This window comes from Exophiala dermatitidis, assembly GCF_000230625.1.
Source record: "Exophiala dermatitidis NIH/UT8656 unplaced genomic scaffold supercont1.2, whole genome shotgun sequence".
Taxonomy (NCBI): Eukaryota; Fungi; Ascomycota; class Eurotiomycetes; order Chaetothyriales; family Herpotrichiellaceae; genus Exophiala; species Exophiala dermatitidis.
Window position 1 is genome coordinate 835,448 of NW_008751647.1, and position 15,407 is coordinate 850,854.

The 15,407-nt window shown below is 52.6% G+C and overlaps 6 protein-coding genes across 6 annotated transcripts; 2 read left to right on the forward strand and 4 right to left on the reverse strand.

The window, feature by feature from the left end:
* Positions 1 to 549: 549 nt before the first annotated feature.
* Positions 550 to 2,752, reverse strand: HMPREF1120_01804 (TSG101 protein; the record flags this gene model as incomplete). Its single annotated transcript, XM_009155829.1, has 4 exons — positions 550 to 2,202; positions 2,264 to 2,502; positions 2,557 to 2,644; positions 2,699 to 2,752. 4 exons carry the CDS (start codon positions 2,750 to 2,752, stop codon positions 550 to 552), a joined length of 2,034 nt encoding a protein of 677 aa, XP_009154077.1.
* A 448-nt stretch (positions 2,753 to 3,200) lies between these two features.
* On the reverse strand, positions 3,201 to 3,810 carry HMPREF1120_01805 (uncharacterized protein; the record flags this gene model as incomplete). Its single annotated transcript, XM_009155830.1, has 2 exons — positions 3,201 to 3,635; positions 3,703 to 3,810. The coding sequence occupies 2 exons, from the start codon at positions 3,808 to 3,810 to the stop codon at positions 3,201 to 3,203; spliced, it is 543 nt and encodes a 180-aa protein (XP_009154078.1).
* Positions 3,811 to 4,321: 511 nt separating this feature from the next.
* Positions 4,322 to 5,578, reverse strand: HMPREF1120_01806 (uncharacterized protein; the record flags this gene model as incomplete). The annotated part of the gene is made up of 1 exon (XM_009155831.1): positions 4,322 to 5,578. One exon carries the CDS (start codon positions 5,576 to 5,578, stop codon positions 4,322 to 4,324), a length of 1,257 nt encoding a protein of 418 aa, XP_009154079.1.
* An 882-nt stretch (positions 5,579 to 6,460) lies between these two features.
* Positions 6,461 to 7,725, reverse strand: HMPREF1120_01807 (guanine nucleotide-binding protein subunit alpha; the record flags this gene model as incomplete). The annotated part of the gene is made up of 5 exons (XM_009155832.1): positions 6,461 to 6,504; positions 6,556 to 6,699; positions 6,752 to 7,164; positions 7,215 to 7,557; positions 7,608 to 7,725. 5 exons carry the CDS (start codon positions 7,723 to 7,725, stop codon positions 6,461 to 6,463), a joined length of 1,062 nt encoding a protein of 353 aa, XP_009154080.1.
* Positions 7,726 to 12,933: 5,208 nt separating this feature from the next.
* On the forward strand, positions 12,934 to 13,899 carry HMPREF1120_01808 (uncharacterized protein; the record flags this gene model as incomplete). Its single annotated transcript, XM_009155833.1, has 1 exon — positions 12,934 to 13,899. The coding sequence occupies one exon, from the start codon at positions 12,934 to 12,936 to the stop codon at positions 13,897 to 13,899; it is 966 nt and encodes a 321-aa protein (XP_009154081.1).
* Positions 13,900 to 14,077: 178 nt separating this feature from the next.
* On the forward strand, positions 14,078 to 15,188 carry HMPREF1120_01809 (uncharacterized protein; the record flags this gene model as incomplete). The annotated part of the gene is made up of 2 exons (XM_009155834.1): positions 14,078 to 14,825; positions 14,881 to 15,188. The coding sequence occupies 2 exons, from the start codon at positions 14,078 to 14,080 to the stop codon at positions 15,186 to 15,188; spliced, it is 1,056 nt and encodes a 351-aa protein (XP_009154082.1).
* Between the last annotated feature and the right edge of the window lie 219 nt (positions 15,189 to 15,407).

Consider the following 15,407-nt stretch of genomic DNA (forward strand, 5'->3'; position numbering starts at 1 on the left):
TCGGGCGTTAGTCAAAAGGCGTTGGTTATCGGTCATTCAATGCGTGTTTTTTGCACTTGGGGTTTCTTCGTTCTTGTTACTAGGAGTTGGTCGGCTGGGTACTGGATGCGTGGGTTTTTGCACTTGGGGTTTCTTGATTCTTGTTACTAGACGGTTGGTTGCTGGTTCCTGGTCATTGGGATGCGGGCGTTACTTGCTTGGTTGTTTTCGGTTGGCGTTTGTTTATGCTTGGGTTTTCTCACTGGACACGGGACACTGACTGGGGACATTCAAATCCTCAAACATCACAGTCCTACAAGTGCAATGCAGTGCGCGCGCGTGTTTTTGTTTTTAGAATGGCATTGCATGTTTATAGAGGTACTTCAATTCAGAAAACATTAGATGGGGAACATGGTCTTCGATCCTTGAAAGTAAACCTTGAACTACTAGACGTAACTGGAGCAGAAGCGTTCAAGTAGAGCAACAAATCCGTCTTCCACATTGATGGTTTACACGACCAAGTCAAGTACCTAAGTACCGGGTAATCGTAGTACTATATCATATCTCAACTTAAGCGTGTAGAGGTGCCCTCAGCTCATAAGCACCACCCGCACCTATTCCCATACCAGCACCCGTACTTGAGGATACATTACTACCAGGACCACCACCACCATACACATCAGTTGCACCATCGAGCCCACTTGGACTATCGCCCAGATCCAGCCCCATACCCTTCGCGACCTTCCTCTCCAACCAGCGCCTTTTGAATTCCTCTCTGGCCAATTCTCTTGTACGTCTGGCCCAGACTTCAGCGCCCAGCCGGCCACGCACAAAAGCATCCTGCAGAGCCAAGATGGCCGCCTCGATCCCCCTCTCCTCGCAGGCCGCGTCGTATAATTGGCGCGCCACGACAGTGGGGGCCATCAACATTTCGTCGACTTTGGGGATATCGTTCTGCTGGGCGCGTTTGCGGGCGGATGAAATGACCGAGTCGGATTTCGCGAGCGATGTCTGTAGGAGCAAGATGTTGGACTTAAGTGTCGCTTGGAGAGATTGTAAGTTGGAAATCTCGTTGGAAAGAGTTTGGAAAGTTGTTTGGAGTGCGGCATTTTGAGAGGTTAATGGGCCTAGTGCGGCTGTGGATTGCGAGATTTGCGCGTGCAGTGATTGAGTGATGAGGTGGGAGAGGTGGGTTAGAAGAGCCTCTCGTTCTGGGTTGCGTGGGATTGGAGGTGCTGGAATGTTGTTGAGGCCTGCGCTGGTGTGTGGATGTTGTGAGGTCGATGGCAGAGGGATGTCGAAGGGGTCGTCGAGAATGTTAGGCGTAGGCGGACGAGGAGGTTTGGGATTTGGGTGTGTCGGTTGGCGTTGTTGGTCATATGGTGGTTGTTGTGGATGGCTAGGGAGAGGAGGAGGTCCATATTGATTTGTGTATTGTGGTTGGGGATGTGAGTGTTGTTGCGGCTGCGGTTGTCCAAGAGGCGCCGGAGGAGGAAAAGGAGATGGACCTGATGGATAGTATTGAGCACTTGACATAGGTCCAGGTGGCTGTCTTTGCCCTTGTCCGTATTGATTGACAGCGGGTCTACTCCGGTCATATCCTTGATCTGGTGGAGGACTTTGGATCTGGGGGCCAGGCGGATATTGCTGTTGTTCCCCTGACCGTGGTGGTTGATTTCGGTACGCTTGTTGTAGCTGTTGTTGTTCGTACGCCGGCTGATGCGGTGGAAGAGGTACACTACTCTGTCTCAGACTAGTCGTTCGTTGTGGCAAGTAATTCATGCCGCCTGTTAGCTGTTGCACATTCCCGTCGGCGTAATGTTGTGGTGTTCTCGAGGCCTTCAGTCCCGGACTTTGTGGCAGTGGAGGCGGAGCATCATATCGTCCTGAACTTCGGTATGCGACAGGAGATTCGATTGGACTTGGACTCGGACTCGAGACACCATTAGCTGGTTGTTTGGGTGGAGGTGGGGGCGGTACAGGAGCTCCCGACTGTACTGAAGGAGGCCTTGCATCGTACATTGAGGGAGGCCTTGCACCATGCATGGACGAGGCTGGATGCTGCTGCTGCTGCACCTCCCTAGGCAGAGGCGGCACAGGCGGTGGAGGAGGTTGAACCGGTCTTTGTTGTTGCTGCTGCTGTTGAGGTGTTCTCGCCATCACAGGGGGTTCTTTGGCGAACACATCCGACAAAATAGACAAAAAGTCCACAATGTTGGATCTCTATTTGCAATAAGAATCATTCTTCTCTTCTCACCAACGGTTTTCGACTGAGCAGGCTCACCTCCCATGTTTCCCTCCACTGTGCCAGGTAAGGGTGATATATCTTCCCATCTCCGCCGACATGTTGTCCCGGTCGGATCATCATCTCCACCGTCGGCGTGACATAGCAGATCGGCGGTTCATACGGGTAGGCGTAAGGGATCCATAGCGATATAGGGAACCGATATGTGTTCCCTCGGAAGGTGACCGGGATGGTTCCTTTGAAATGGACCAGGAGTGCGGACGCTCCATTCTCGAATGCTGCAGACCACGATCAGTCTCATCTTGTTTGTATTATATTGACCCCTGACATACTGTAGACATCTGTCCGGGGAGCAAGTCCTGGATGGCGGGCGAGGACGTGAGCGAGGTCGGAATACGCTCGATTCGGGTCGCGGTATTCCTGGACTGTATCAGTTTGTTGCACTTCCCCGAGGCCTGGTTCAACTGTACTCACATGTTTCAAAACATCATACAGCCAGGTGAGTGTCTTTTGTGGCACTCCTGCCATGGCATTGAAACAAGTGTTGCGCCCTCCAAAGTTGCTGAGATGTTCTATCAACAACACTGGCACCGCAGGCACTGGTACTGGCAGACCGGGGCGGCCAGATCTCTAATTGGCCAAGGCTGTAGTGGACGATTGGACTCGAACGTGGGGGAATTGCTCGTTACGTATTGTAGGTAAATGCCAGTATCCTAGAAGATAAACAGGGACCACTTCTGAGCACTCAAAAGCGATAGTACAGATGTACAAATGAATACAAAAGATAATCAAGGATGAACATGCATCATATTGATTGATGGAGCATAAGCAATAGCATCATCTGCTCCGGGGTATCATAATCTAACCAAACACTTCACCCAAGTATTGCTGATGCAACGTACAGGACAGTGTCCTCATTCGCAACTCGAAATCCAGGCCAGTGGTGCTGCACAGTGCTGTAACAGAGTTGTGTAGTCTACTTCTGACCAGCAGAAGCCTCCTTATCCAACTCAACCTCAACACCCCGCTGTCTAGTCTTTCCCTGGTCGTGGATCGCATTATATTTCTCCTGCTCGGTGCGGTCGCCAGTCAATCCCGCAACAGCACTCCCGAGAGCCCCTTGGACACGATCGCTGACACCCTTTCCAAGATCATTCAGTTGGCCCTTTGCCTCTTTTCCTTGACCCTGGGCATTCTGATCACGGCCTTCTTGCTTCAGACTCTCGTTTCCTACCAGATTGCCCACCGTCTCCTTGGCGCTGCCGATGGTCTGATCCCATTTGCCTTGCGTCCGGTCGCTGTCGTCTTTGGCCGCTCCCGTGGGAGTGACTGTGACGGGGCCTGCCTTGACGGCCGAATGGGAAAGGTCGTGCTCGGTTGCTGCCTTGTCCTTGTATTGTTCTGCTTTGGCCTAATTGCAATCACGTTAGTGTCGGGTTGTACAGGCCACAAATCTCGAGACCTGGATCTAAACCTACCTTGTCTTGAGGATTGCCAGTTACAGCGGCGATGCCGGATTGAACATAACCAGTTGCTGTGTCCACGGCGGACTTGAGTGTAGATGGGCTCTCGTTGTTCGAAGACATGTTGATGTTTGGTTGAATGCTTGAATACAACAATGTGTGGTGACGAGCAGATGGTTCTTGTTCAAGTTTTTGATTATCTTGTTGTTGTTTGACCTAACAAACTGAGTCGGTACCTAGGATGGAGACACCTTTATAGATACGGTACAGGTCGACGCAGGCACCAGCAACATCTGGTGTCATCGCGTCTCATCTGGTCGATCGGATCGATACAGAAACAAAGCGAAGGGCGGATGATGCCGATGATGTCATACTGGGCGGTCGGGGACGCGCCACTTTGGGCGAAGATGAGGAACATGAAGCCACAAGACGAATCGCTGCACCACTGGCAGCCATCAACACCAGAAATGTGGATTTAGAGCGTAACAACTGTACTAGTAACCAGGATCGCGAGACATTCTGCTTCAAATTGCCAGTGTCAGCTGGCCTATGGGTTGCCTTCGATATTCCCGTGCTTCTACAATGTTGTACCCTCCACCAAGTTTGAAGTCCGGTGATCTTCTCTGGCACCGACTCAAAACCTCAACTTTGGACACACAAACACTAGTAGAATGGCCACAATCCACATGGCAAAAATCATAGCGTACAGCTTCAGCCGGCCGAACCAACCCTCCTCCTCGCTCATGCGTCGCAAAAACGCCATGTTCTTGCTCGCCGCCTCCATGCCACTCACACTCAGGTCCAAGCCTTGCAATGCCCGACCTAGGATTCCTTTGTCCTGCTCCAACGAGAACTGCATTGCCCTGCTCTGCTGTTTCAATTGCGCGGCCATTTTGACGAGAGAGGTGGTGATATCTTCTTGCACTCGTGAAGAATCCAGTAACGACCGCTCCGTCGACTGAAGGTTTGAAAAGCCACTTGTCGACGCACTCTCTGACTTCGTCTCCTGCTGACCTTTTCCTCCTCTGTGCCGCATTTCAGAAGTAGAAGCGAACAGTTCTCCTCGTGTGTCTCGGGCCTTAGACTCGACCTTGTAGCCATCTCGCTCCCCTTCCACTTGGCTTACAGGCCGTCCATCTCGCAACGTATCGCCATCTTTCCGTCGTAGAGTGCGGTTGTGATCCTCGGTCTCGTCCTGGACCGGCTCCTTCTGGGCCGTTTCCATCGTCTCGATGTCACCATTGTCCAAAGGCGACTGTTGCCTTTTCAACACATCATATAGCGTCTCCTCATGGACCAGGCCAATCTCATCGCCAATCCCTAACTTCAATGGCCCTTGCAAGTCTTTGTTGCCGTCTTTATTGCCCATCTCCCGCTCCACCTCCCGACCAATCTCCTCTACCCGGTTCCTCAACTTCTTTATAATAGCCCTCTTTTCCGCAAGGTCTTTCGCGGCATCATATTTTGCTCTTTGTACACGGAGATTCTGTGCCTTCCGCTCCAACTGCAAAAGCACCGTTCGTGCTCCTTCAATGCTGTGGAGCCATTTGTTGCGGTAGTATGGAAGCGGTGACCATAGTTCGGCCTGGATCTGTCGTTGCAGCGCAGTGAGACTGCTGGCGTTCTCGGAAGAAGAGGAAGCCGAAGAGGAAAGGGACGGAGTGAGAAGAATGAGGTGCTGCAGCCGTATGAGCGTCCGATGGAGGTTCAGATAGTCCACTTCGTGTTGGAAAGACCGAGGCTGATGCTGATGCTGCTGCTGCTGCTGCTGCTGCTTCACGTTCGAGTTGTCGTTCAAGTGACCTGCTGTAGTCTGCTCTCGTTTCAAGCTGTAGCCGCCCGCTGGCCCAAACGGGAGCCCTACAGGACGTAATGCTGAAGTCAAAGACATGATGTTGCTGGGACTTCCGAGGAAAAGGTGGTGTTATTTGTTCATCACTGCCGGGCCTGGCATAATACTAGCAGTATACTTAGTATACAGTCCCAAGTCTGCAGACAGACAGGTGTACCTAGGTACCTAGGTAATCAACTTATGTATAGCCGGTAGTTGCGCCTGGAAGTCATCGCAGTTCAAAGTTGCGGACGTGTACTTTGCCAACGCGAGTCCGGGGCTCTGCTTGGCAGGCCCAGGATCTCCCTGTGAGTTACGTCTCCGTACTTCTGTGCCGCCGCCCCTACCTACCTAGGTACGTATTCACCACATACATACGAAGTACATGAAATCCTCTAGTAAGCTTTACAGTCGTGTTGCCTATGTCTCTGCTTGGTAAAGCGATGTACACTCAGTGGCTACTAGTAAGACACCTTTAATTTCTTTTGTCCGGAATCTCTAGCTCAAGAACGCCTCCTCATAGCCCAACCGTAAAACCTGTGAACGCTTCATTTCTCGAAAGCCCGCGGGTGAAAGAAGAAAAACATTGAACTTGCTCGTACGTTGGCGAAAACAAGGTCGTAGGACAGAAATAGGCTCATACAGCCAATATGAAGTCCGCTGGCCCAAACCCTGCGAACCCCGTGGAATCGCACTCGCTTGCCATAAGAGACGGTCGGAAGACTTCGGTCTTACTAGGCGAAAGCGGAGATATACAGTCCTGAAAAGTTCGAAACGCATAATAGGTCCAAGGTGACAAGTCAAGCGGTAAAAGATAAACTTGCCAACGCTCCCGAGGGAATTACGCAAGTCACACTTGGCTTCGGGGGGTCAGGCTCGGGCCACCAGTTCGCATTCATGTGGCAACTCAGGTCATTCTAGCCAAAGCCATCGTCGCTGTCATCATATAAGGCCGCACATCCGCAAGTTTTCCTGGATGATGATATCTGTAGGATGTCAGCTGTGAGCCGCGTTTAGAGGGGCAGCTCTCCACATACCGTTGACCGCGCTCATCACGAATCTTATCTGTGTGGTGTCGGTGGCACAAGTAAAGTGGGTGTAGATTTGTTTGGTCTCGGCTTGGTTGAGTGATACAAATCGATTCAGGATGTAATCACAGGCAGCGGCATAGTCGGGTCCACCTGCGCAAACAGTAAGCAAAAACCCCAACTTGAAAGGACAGGCGTAGCGCACCTTCGTAATCCGGGAAGTAGTTTTGCATCGGGCTGACGGGAAGCTTCTCCTTGAAGCGGTCAATCTTGTTCAAGAACAAGATAATGCTGGTCTTAATAAACCACCTTGAGTTGCAAATGCTGTCGAAAAGGGTGAGCGCTTCTTGCATCCGGTTGACGGTCTCGTCTTCGAAGAGTAACTGGTCGTACTCAGAGATGGCGACCAGGAAAAGAATCGTCGTGACGTTCTCAAAGCAATGAATCCACTTCTTCCGTTCAGACCGTTGACCACCAACATCAAACATCCGGTAAGTCAGATCTTGGATGATAAAGGTCGTCTCGGTGATACCGGTTGTCTTGACTCGAGATCGCAGAACATCCTGGTCGTTGGGTAGGTAATCGTGGGCCGCAATACGATCGATTGAATCGAAATAGCTGGAAATTGGTAAGTCATCTCCCAACACACTCTGGTTTGTCTCGCTTACTATTTTGCAGAATCGTTCAACTGGTATTCCCTTGACCGCTTGAAACATTCTTGAACCCCGGCGTCATTCCACAAAGCCTTAATTGCAGCTCCAACCTCGGGAGGTAAGCTATCCCCTTCAATTTGCGGAGGCTGCATAAAGATCGTCTGGACGTGGTATTCCGCTCGCGGATCGTCGAGAGGCAGCTCGAGGGATTCCATGGCCTCGAGGATGACGCGCATGGACTGCACTGTGTTGGAGAAGATGATTTCTTTGAACGATTCCCGTTCGTCTCGCGAGTAACCGCCCTCATGAATGAGCTTCATCTGTTTGAGAATTGTAGACTTTCCCGATTCTCCAGCGCCTGCACCTCGTTAGGATCTCCCTAAAGTGTTGTAGATATTCCTAACATACCAAGCAGGAGCATCTTGATCTCATTGCGCTGGGCGATCTTGTCTCTCTTGAGTTGATTTTCGATCTCATCGTTCCTTGCCTTGCCGGCGGTATCTTCTTTGCTCGCACCGCACCCCATGGCAGCAGATCAGACGTCTATCGAACGAACGTATGTATAGGTCTGACTAAGGTCGCGGTGAACTCGGACCTACAGCCACAGCTATGACGGTCAACCCCGAACAATCAATGAGCTGGTGTGGTGTGCCGGGAAGCGGTGACGCTGTGGTCGCGAGCCGATCTGTACGTCTGAAGGCGCGAGTTGAGGGATTCGTTGCTCACCTTGGGTCAAGGTCTGGCGCTCCAGAAGAGCAGCAAAGCGTTTGCAGTGAGAAGTGTCAAACGGCAATGTCACGCAAAAAGAGGTGAAGGCTGGGTTGGTTGGAAATCCGAGGATGATCACCGCGGGAGAGAGCGAGAAGCGGAAGAATTGGCTGTCGATCAGTGAGCTGGATGGTGCGAGTGACGGGGCGGGAGCCAGTGTCAAGGTCTTGCAAGGCTCGAAAGGTCGACGCCGGTTCGATGCGCCCTTTTGTTCTGTCGCAGGCACAACTTGAGAACACCAGTCCAGCACCACACAACACGCTGCAACTGCGAAGAATAGGTAAAGGAGAAGGGCAAAAGGGCCAACGATGGTCGGATCAATTGTGATGGGGATGAAACAATGAATGCAACGGAGGACAATTAATGGATGGCGACAGCCAACTCAAGCGAGGCAGGAGAATCGAGGAAGCAGTCGAGTTGCAGACTGGAGTCTAGTTCTAGTTGGAGTCGTAGCCGTAGTAGTAGTCGAATGCTACCGCCAGTAGTGGCCCCAGGAAGGCCCGGTGCAGGTGTGCAGGGGACGACGGGGGTGGGTGTAGGCGCGTTGAGGGCGCCTCGGGCTTTGGAGGCTTTGGATGGACGGTCAGTTCAAGGGCCAGTGGCCCAGGGAGCGGGTTAGACAGTGCCTAGAGTGCCTAAAGTGACTACCCAGGACCTCCTAAGAAGTTAGCTGGGACCCCGGTCCAGGTCTGAGTCGGCGAAGTCCAGGTCAGACTTCCGGGAGTGTCTCTAGCCTCTTTCTAGTGCGAAGGTCTAACTGCACAGCGTCTAGAGTGAGGGCCATCGCCTGCATTTGGACCCATAAAGTTCCAGAGGCTTGTCCCTGCGAGAAATCCGTGCCTTTCAAGGTGTCAACGTCCAAGCCACAGCACTGCTCACGTCTGGTGCCTTTCTTGATATACGCCTATTGCGCCAAAGCTCGCGAAAGACTCAATGACAGGAACGAGTGCTGGTGCGCTGGAGCCAAACGACAATACGCTAGTTACCAGGTATTTTGTGCCTCGACCTCGTCGTGTCTGCCAGTGGCCTACTACTGCGGTAAGTAGCCTTCTCTCCAGCTGTGGCGACACTGACAGTTCGGTGGCCGCCATCGACGGATACTGTGCCATTTGATCCGCCTTTGTCGCTTTCTCCGTTCACCAAATCGATCACGAAACCTCCCTCCATTTCAGTCTCCTCGAGCTTAAGCGGTCCACTCAAGCTACGCCATCTCCTGACAACGTCTGCTTACTGGCAGATACGCTCTCCTTACTATTCCAACTTGAACCTTGACCCCGGTGCCTAACTTGGCTTCTGGTTGACATGACACCCTGGGCTTGCCCACTTGGTGGCACCAATAAGGCTAAACGCTTCTAGTACTTGAACTGGCGCAGGGGGCAAGTAGTACAGGCTCCGCTGCAGCCCCTCCAGGCGCCCCGATGAAAAATGATCAACCCGAAGCATTATGACAGCGTCGGACGGAAAGAGATGCGCGTAACATCGATGCCAACCAGAGCGGGATACCCCTAGCATCTGCAGCAGAGAGGCTCGCTAGTGGCTCACAAAACCAAGGCTGTACAGCTGGGCATTTTCCAGCAACCTCGCTAACATCCTTCTCCAGCGATCTAGGGAATTCCGGTCCCCTTTGAAATTGCAGCTAATTCCCTTCTCGCTCGCTTCTAAGGGCTGAGGAACACTTTACTCATAACCCCTTGCACTGGATGCAGGCCGGCAACCAACGGCCGTCCTCGACCCCATCGATGGCGAGACAGCTAAGATTGTACTGGAAGGTCACATGCGGTTTACAACAGGTTCTCTACCAGGTCTGGCCAACTTCGCAATGCCCCTGGGCAGGAACCATGGGCCGGAGTTCTCAGATTTCTGTTTCGGGGCCAGATTCAGCATACAGGCATGTTCGCATGCCTGAAACAGCGCCGCTGTCGTAGTATACCACGATGCCTGCATTGTCCGTGCTGGCTGTTGCTCACATGTCGGAATCGAAGCAACATCAAAAACATAAAATGCACTATTGGAATATCGCAGCTTTCAGTCCCGGGTATGCGGCTATGACTTCTGACAGGCGTCGGACTGTCGATCAGAGCCGGGATTTGTGTGCAGAACGAATCCACCAGGAAAGTGACATTATGTGTTTCAAACACCACAACGCTATCTTCCTTTCAAACTCGTTGCTGCAACAAACCGACCGTCAGGTGCACCGTCAGGTGCTTGCTCTTATAATGAAAGGTGCAGAGATCGAACGATGAGCCGAGTCGAGAACCCCTGGAAGTCCCACTGTATTTTGCCTGCAACTCTCGAACATCGAAAGCCTTTCGAACAATAACGTGAGTCGTTTGGAGACTTGACCACCAGCTCTTCTTACAGCTGCCAATGCCAGCCACCTTGTCGTGCAACCTGTCCAAACAGAGCTCTGTCTTAAGCAGCCCGTATCAGACTCGATCATCCAATTATCTGCGTAACCTTGAATCCCGGCATGAGCGTTTCCGCCGTCAGCCGTGTCAGCTGAAAATCGGTGCGCCACCTGGCTGAAAATTGACGTCTATCTCGCGTAATACAGGCAAGATCGCTGTGAGGAGCAGACCGCTCATTGAGATGGCAGGCAGCTCCCGCCCCTGCCGTCCCTCAGAGATAGGCTGAGGCTGGTTTCGGTGATCTCAACACACCAGTCACCACACGACCCAGATAACTGGACGCAGGCTGGTTCATGGATCACATTTCATTCATTCAAGTGGTTATCATTGTGTAAGTATCCGTCCGAAGCAGGCAACGTCGTTGCTCTGCTGGTAGACGGCATGTCACGTCGGCTCAGAAGACAGCTTCTGGTCATCCGCCATCAAACACCCTGTTGAGAGGTAACCTGGCAATACAAAAAGACCAGAAGAAGAGTCGAGACTCATAACAGACGGTGAGACGAGTTTCAGCCAGAGCTCACTACTCGCAACAACTTGAAGTACAACAAATCGTACTCTTCGCAACCTGAAAGGGAAATGCTCCAGCCCCACGTCAGCCTTGCGCGCATATCATGTGGGGTCGCGTCCTTCTTCCAGATTTGGCTTTGTCGCCAGTTCGATAATGAGCATAGGCGAGACGAGACGACGAGGAACTATTCCGACTCCCACGCGATTCCAAGCATGAGAGATTGCTGCTACGCGGCCTGTCCGACTTGAAGTGCTACAGCCCATTCATGGCAGGAAAGCCGCCACAAACCCGGCTCAGATCCCGGTGGCCCCTCTCTGTGACCTGCCTGAGAAGGTTGTTCCTCGCCTTATATCTCCCAAGTCCCAATAATACTCACACTTGTAGACCAACGCGCAGCGAGTCCTTCTCATGTCATGGTCTTGTGGGCGTTTCGAACCGTGTCGAGAAAGACCAGTAGAGCGCTCACAGCACCATCACCACAACGTAAACCTCACCCACGATGTTCTTGCAGCGCGAGAGATGCCCGCCGCACACCTCTGGCGCTATTGGCAATAAACAAAAATGCAAAACGTCGTACACAGCTAGTCAATTGAGCTCGATTGCCCTCCTTAGTGCGAACCAGATCGTAACAAGCCTGGAGAGAAAGTCAATGTGGCAGCTTCCCTGTCCCATCTCTGGATTTTCCAGCTGACCGGGACCGAATCCAACTTCGATGGCAGTCCGGCTTCATGGTCGTAAAGGATCCGGGATGCAAAATATAGGATGCCCTCGAACCGTCGATGTCGTCGACCAGTTTGTGTTCTAGACAACAACGGCCTACCAAGAATCATGGGTTTCTGGCGTCTCCGCACGAGGCTGGGGAAACGGTGAGCAGCTCCAGCTCCAATTGGCGGTTTGTCGTACTAAGGCTTCTCCGCAACCTCAGCTCCCAGTGCCGCTCTTTGTCCATCTCTCCCCGGTCCGGCCCCAACCCTTCCCCTGTTCCAGACACGGTCTGGAGACCCTTCCTCCGCATTCTTAGCCCCATGCTTGGGTATTCCTTTACGAAGACTGGTGGAAGCCGGAGTCCACGCATCCGCGCACATGTTTGGAAAGATGTGGGACTTCGGCTTCTTGTCCTTGGGACTTGGGACCGTTGAAGCTCGACCTCCAGACCTTGCCTTCTCGTCGGGCGCTTTCGAGTAGTCACCTCAGGACATTCTCCCTACCCAGGTTGACCATGGCTCTAATCGGCACGTCAACAATTGTGTTTCCCAAGTTGGACGCCAACAAGGACCCAGCGAAGTCCAAGAGGAATCATGTCTGCAATGTATGTGGAAGAGCCTTCAAGCGAAGTGAGCACTGTATTCGCCACCAACGCGGCCGTAAGTCGAGAGCAGCTTGCTTCACTGATCCTGTCCTTCCGTTCTTCGCTGACTGTCGCCAGACACCCAGGAGAAACCATTTGGCTGTCGAGTTTGTCGACGGCGATATAGTCGCAGGTATTTTCAACCAGGCAGTCATGTTGCTATAGGGCATTGCTTACCCGTGCCTGCCTTTGCAGAGACTTGCTTGTCCGCCACGAGAGGACCCTTCATTCCCCAGAGCAGCTCGCTAAAGCAACTGAAGAACCGCCTCTCAAAAAGGCCAAGTCGTCGCCTCAAGCATCTCGTTGGTTAATCCTCCCTTTATGCCGGCGGTGTCAACTGACTAAAACTCAACAGCTGTTGGATCAAGAAAGGGCACCGTGCCAATAGATCCTTGTGACGAGGAAACTATTTTGGCTGACTCAACCGAGAGCCCTTCCCGGTCAAGAGGTAATGAGCCACAAAACGGCGCTAAGGAGAGCACGAAGGCTTCCGACGCATGGACAGCAACAGGGACACCTCCTGGATCACTAACTGCCGATGGCAATTCCAAGTCTGAACAAGCCCACGACTCCCCAGAAACCGCGCATCGTGCAAGGGCAAATGACTCGTCGGTTAGATCCCAAGCAAACGGCGCGGCTAATACCGCTCCAAAAGGACTCTCGGTTACCACCAGCCTTCCGACGACTGATTTTAGTGTCATCATGCCAGAGCTCGACAAGATGCGCACATTCCCTACCACAGTTCCGTTACCTGACCTTGACGGAGATCTCGAGTTTCTGGACTTCTTCGACCCTTTTCTGGGATTGCATCCCAAGCAGATTGAAGCCTGCGCATTCCCACCTCTGCCGGTGAATGCTGAGGGATGGTCACCACTGGAGAACTTCTCGGCTTCAAGCCAGACTTCGCTGCAGGATTATGGCTTTCCCGACGGTCATGGGCCGACTTTGGCCAACGCTCAGATAGCTGAATCTGGAGACTTGTCTTCTCACACAGCTGATTCATCAAACTGCGACCTGGAGCAAGGGTGGAGGCATGATGACGAACAGTCAATACCGGCACAGGTTGGTAGCCTTAACGGAGCTGAGACATATCAAACACCTCAAATGGAGAAACCAGTTGTCGACAAGCACGTGAATCTCGTCTTCAGCGAAGAGGTCAGGACAGCTCTGTTGGAAGATTTATCCCATCGGGTGTCCGACGACCTGCTACAAGGTTTCCGGTTACCAGGGATTACGGCGCTGCAGAAGTGCTTGGGGACATATGTCGACTCGTTTCACGTCCATATGCCCATATTTCACTTACAGACATTGAAACTTTCATCTACCCCTTCGCCTTTGCTGCTGGCGGTCTGTGCCATTGGAGCCCTCTACCGCTTGGAACGGAAAGTGGCAGCGTCATTGTACCTGATGGCAGACCAGGCGCTTTGCGCCACTGTTGATCGTCGTGGCCGGCCGAACCAGAAACCGCGGCTATTAGAGGATTGGACCCAACCTGTCACCGAGGAGCCACGTTCGCATCGGGAATGCATATGGACTAGTCAAGCACGGCTTCTCCTCTCAATGTTCGCATGCTTCAGCGGAGAACCCGATGTGGTTGCAAAAGCTATTGTACAGTTGGGCGAGTTCCTCATTGTAAGTTGTTGGGCTAGATTGCTAGCCAGATGCTAATACGAACGCAGGACTACCGCGAGCTTGCTCCTACTGTGAAGTGTCACAAACCTGGGCTGGAGTGGCTGACTTGGGAGCAATGGATTGAGCGGGAAACAGTCAAAAGGTTGCCTGACGCGTTTCCGTCGTGTTATATTCGCATGCTGATTCCCCCGGCAGATTGCTATATGGTCATATAATGTTCGGCAATTTGGTTACCATTACATATGGCATCCCGCCTGGATATTCGATCGTTTCGGACGGATATATTGAAATGCCATGCGAGCAATGCCTCTGGGACGCCTCCACGCCCGAGAAATGGCAAGAGCTTGCGGCTTGGACGGGTAAAAGCTCATCATTGTCCCTCAGGGACGCGGTGTCGAAGTTGATGTGCGCCAACCCATCCAATGATGTGCCTGACGAATGTTGGACCTGGTCCCCATTTGCAGTGAATGTGGTCATCAACGCGGTGTCGATCCAGATCTGGCACATCACTCAGGGTTCGTATTTCCTGGGCCATTTTTCCGGCCACGAATGGCCTCAGGAAACGCAAAAGTCGCAACTATGGGTACAGACGGAAGCGGCATTATCCAGGTGTCGCGCTCTAATTACCCAGGCACGGTCGGATGCAGACTACGCCTGGGCGGAGGCTGACGGACCCCTCCTCTTCAACTGCCTCGCTGTACTACGGGTCAGTTATTGCCGCACTTTCACCGGCATCGGAGCGGCAGATTCTATGATGCTTCTGAAAGGCAGCCGCGCCGAGCTTGTTGCGTCGATCGAAGACTTTGTCGCCATGCCCCAAGATAGGAGTGACCGTGTCACAAGGGCGGTTACTCGGGCTTTTGAGGGCATGTTGATTCCGTACAAGTCAGGGACGTTGCTCATCAAGAAGACTGCCGCCTTGACCTGGGCCATAGGACACGCTCTTGCAGGCTGGGAGACAGGTAAGTTGGGAAGATCAATTTTCTCATTCTGCACCGTTCGCTAATGCCACCTTAGCCTTGCTCGTGACCAAGTGGGTATATACAATTGAGGTACAAAGCCGCCGGGGAATCAACGGGACCATCACTGAGCGAGAGGCTCAGACCATGCAGAGCATTCGAGATCTTCTGGCTGATCTTGAGGACGATGAATCGGTGAACCAAAACTCCGTATGCTTGGCCGCTACGCTGGCGCGACATTGGGCGGGATTCTATGATGATACTTGGGTCTGGGGAGTGACGCCTCGGATGGGCTGGGCTCTCCGAGAGTTGGCCAACTGTTACGAGAGCAGCTTGCCTGATGGCACTGGCAGGTTAGCAAGCTAGGTGTGCTCCGAGGGAGGGGCTCGAGAGTGTGTTGACTCTGACATGAAGAAAAGAGACATTCAATGATGAGACCAGGCAAAGGACGACGCTGTATGATGTACGCTACAACGTGTTAACAGTAATAAATACGGCCATCTTCCCAGGGTCCCCAAGTCGTCTCCATCAGTCGTGCCGTGTCTGGGGATAAAGGTCTCGTCTGACAAGCTGTCAGCAACGGAT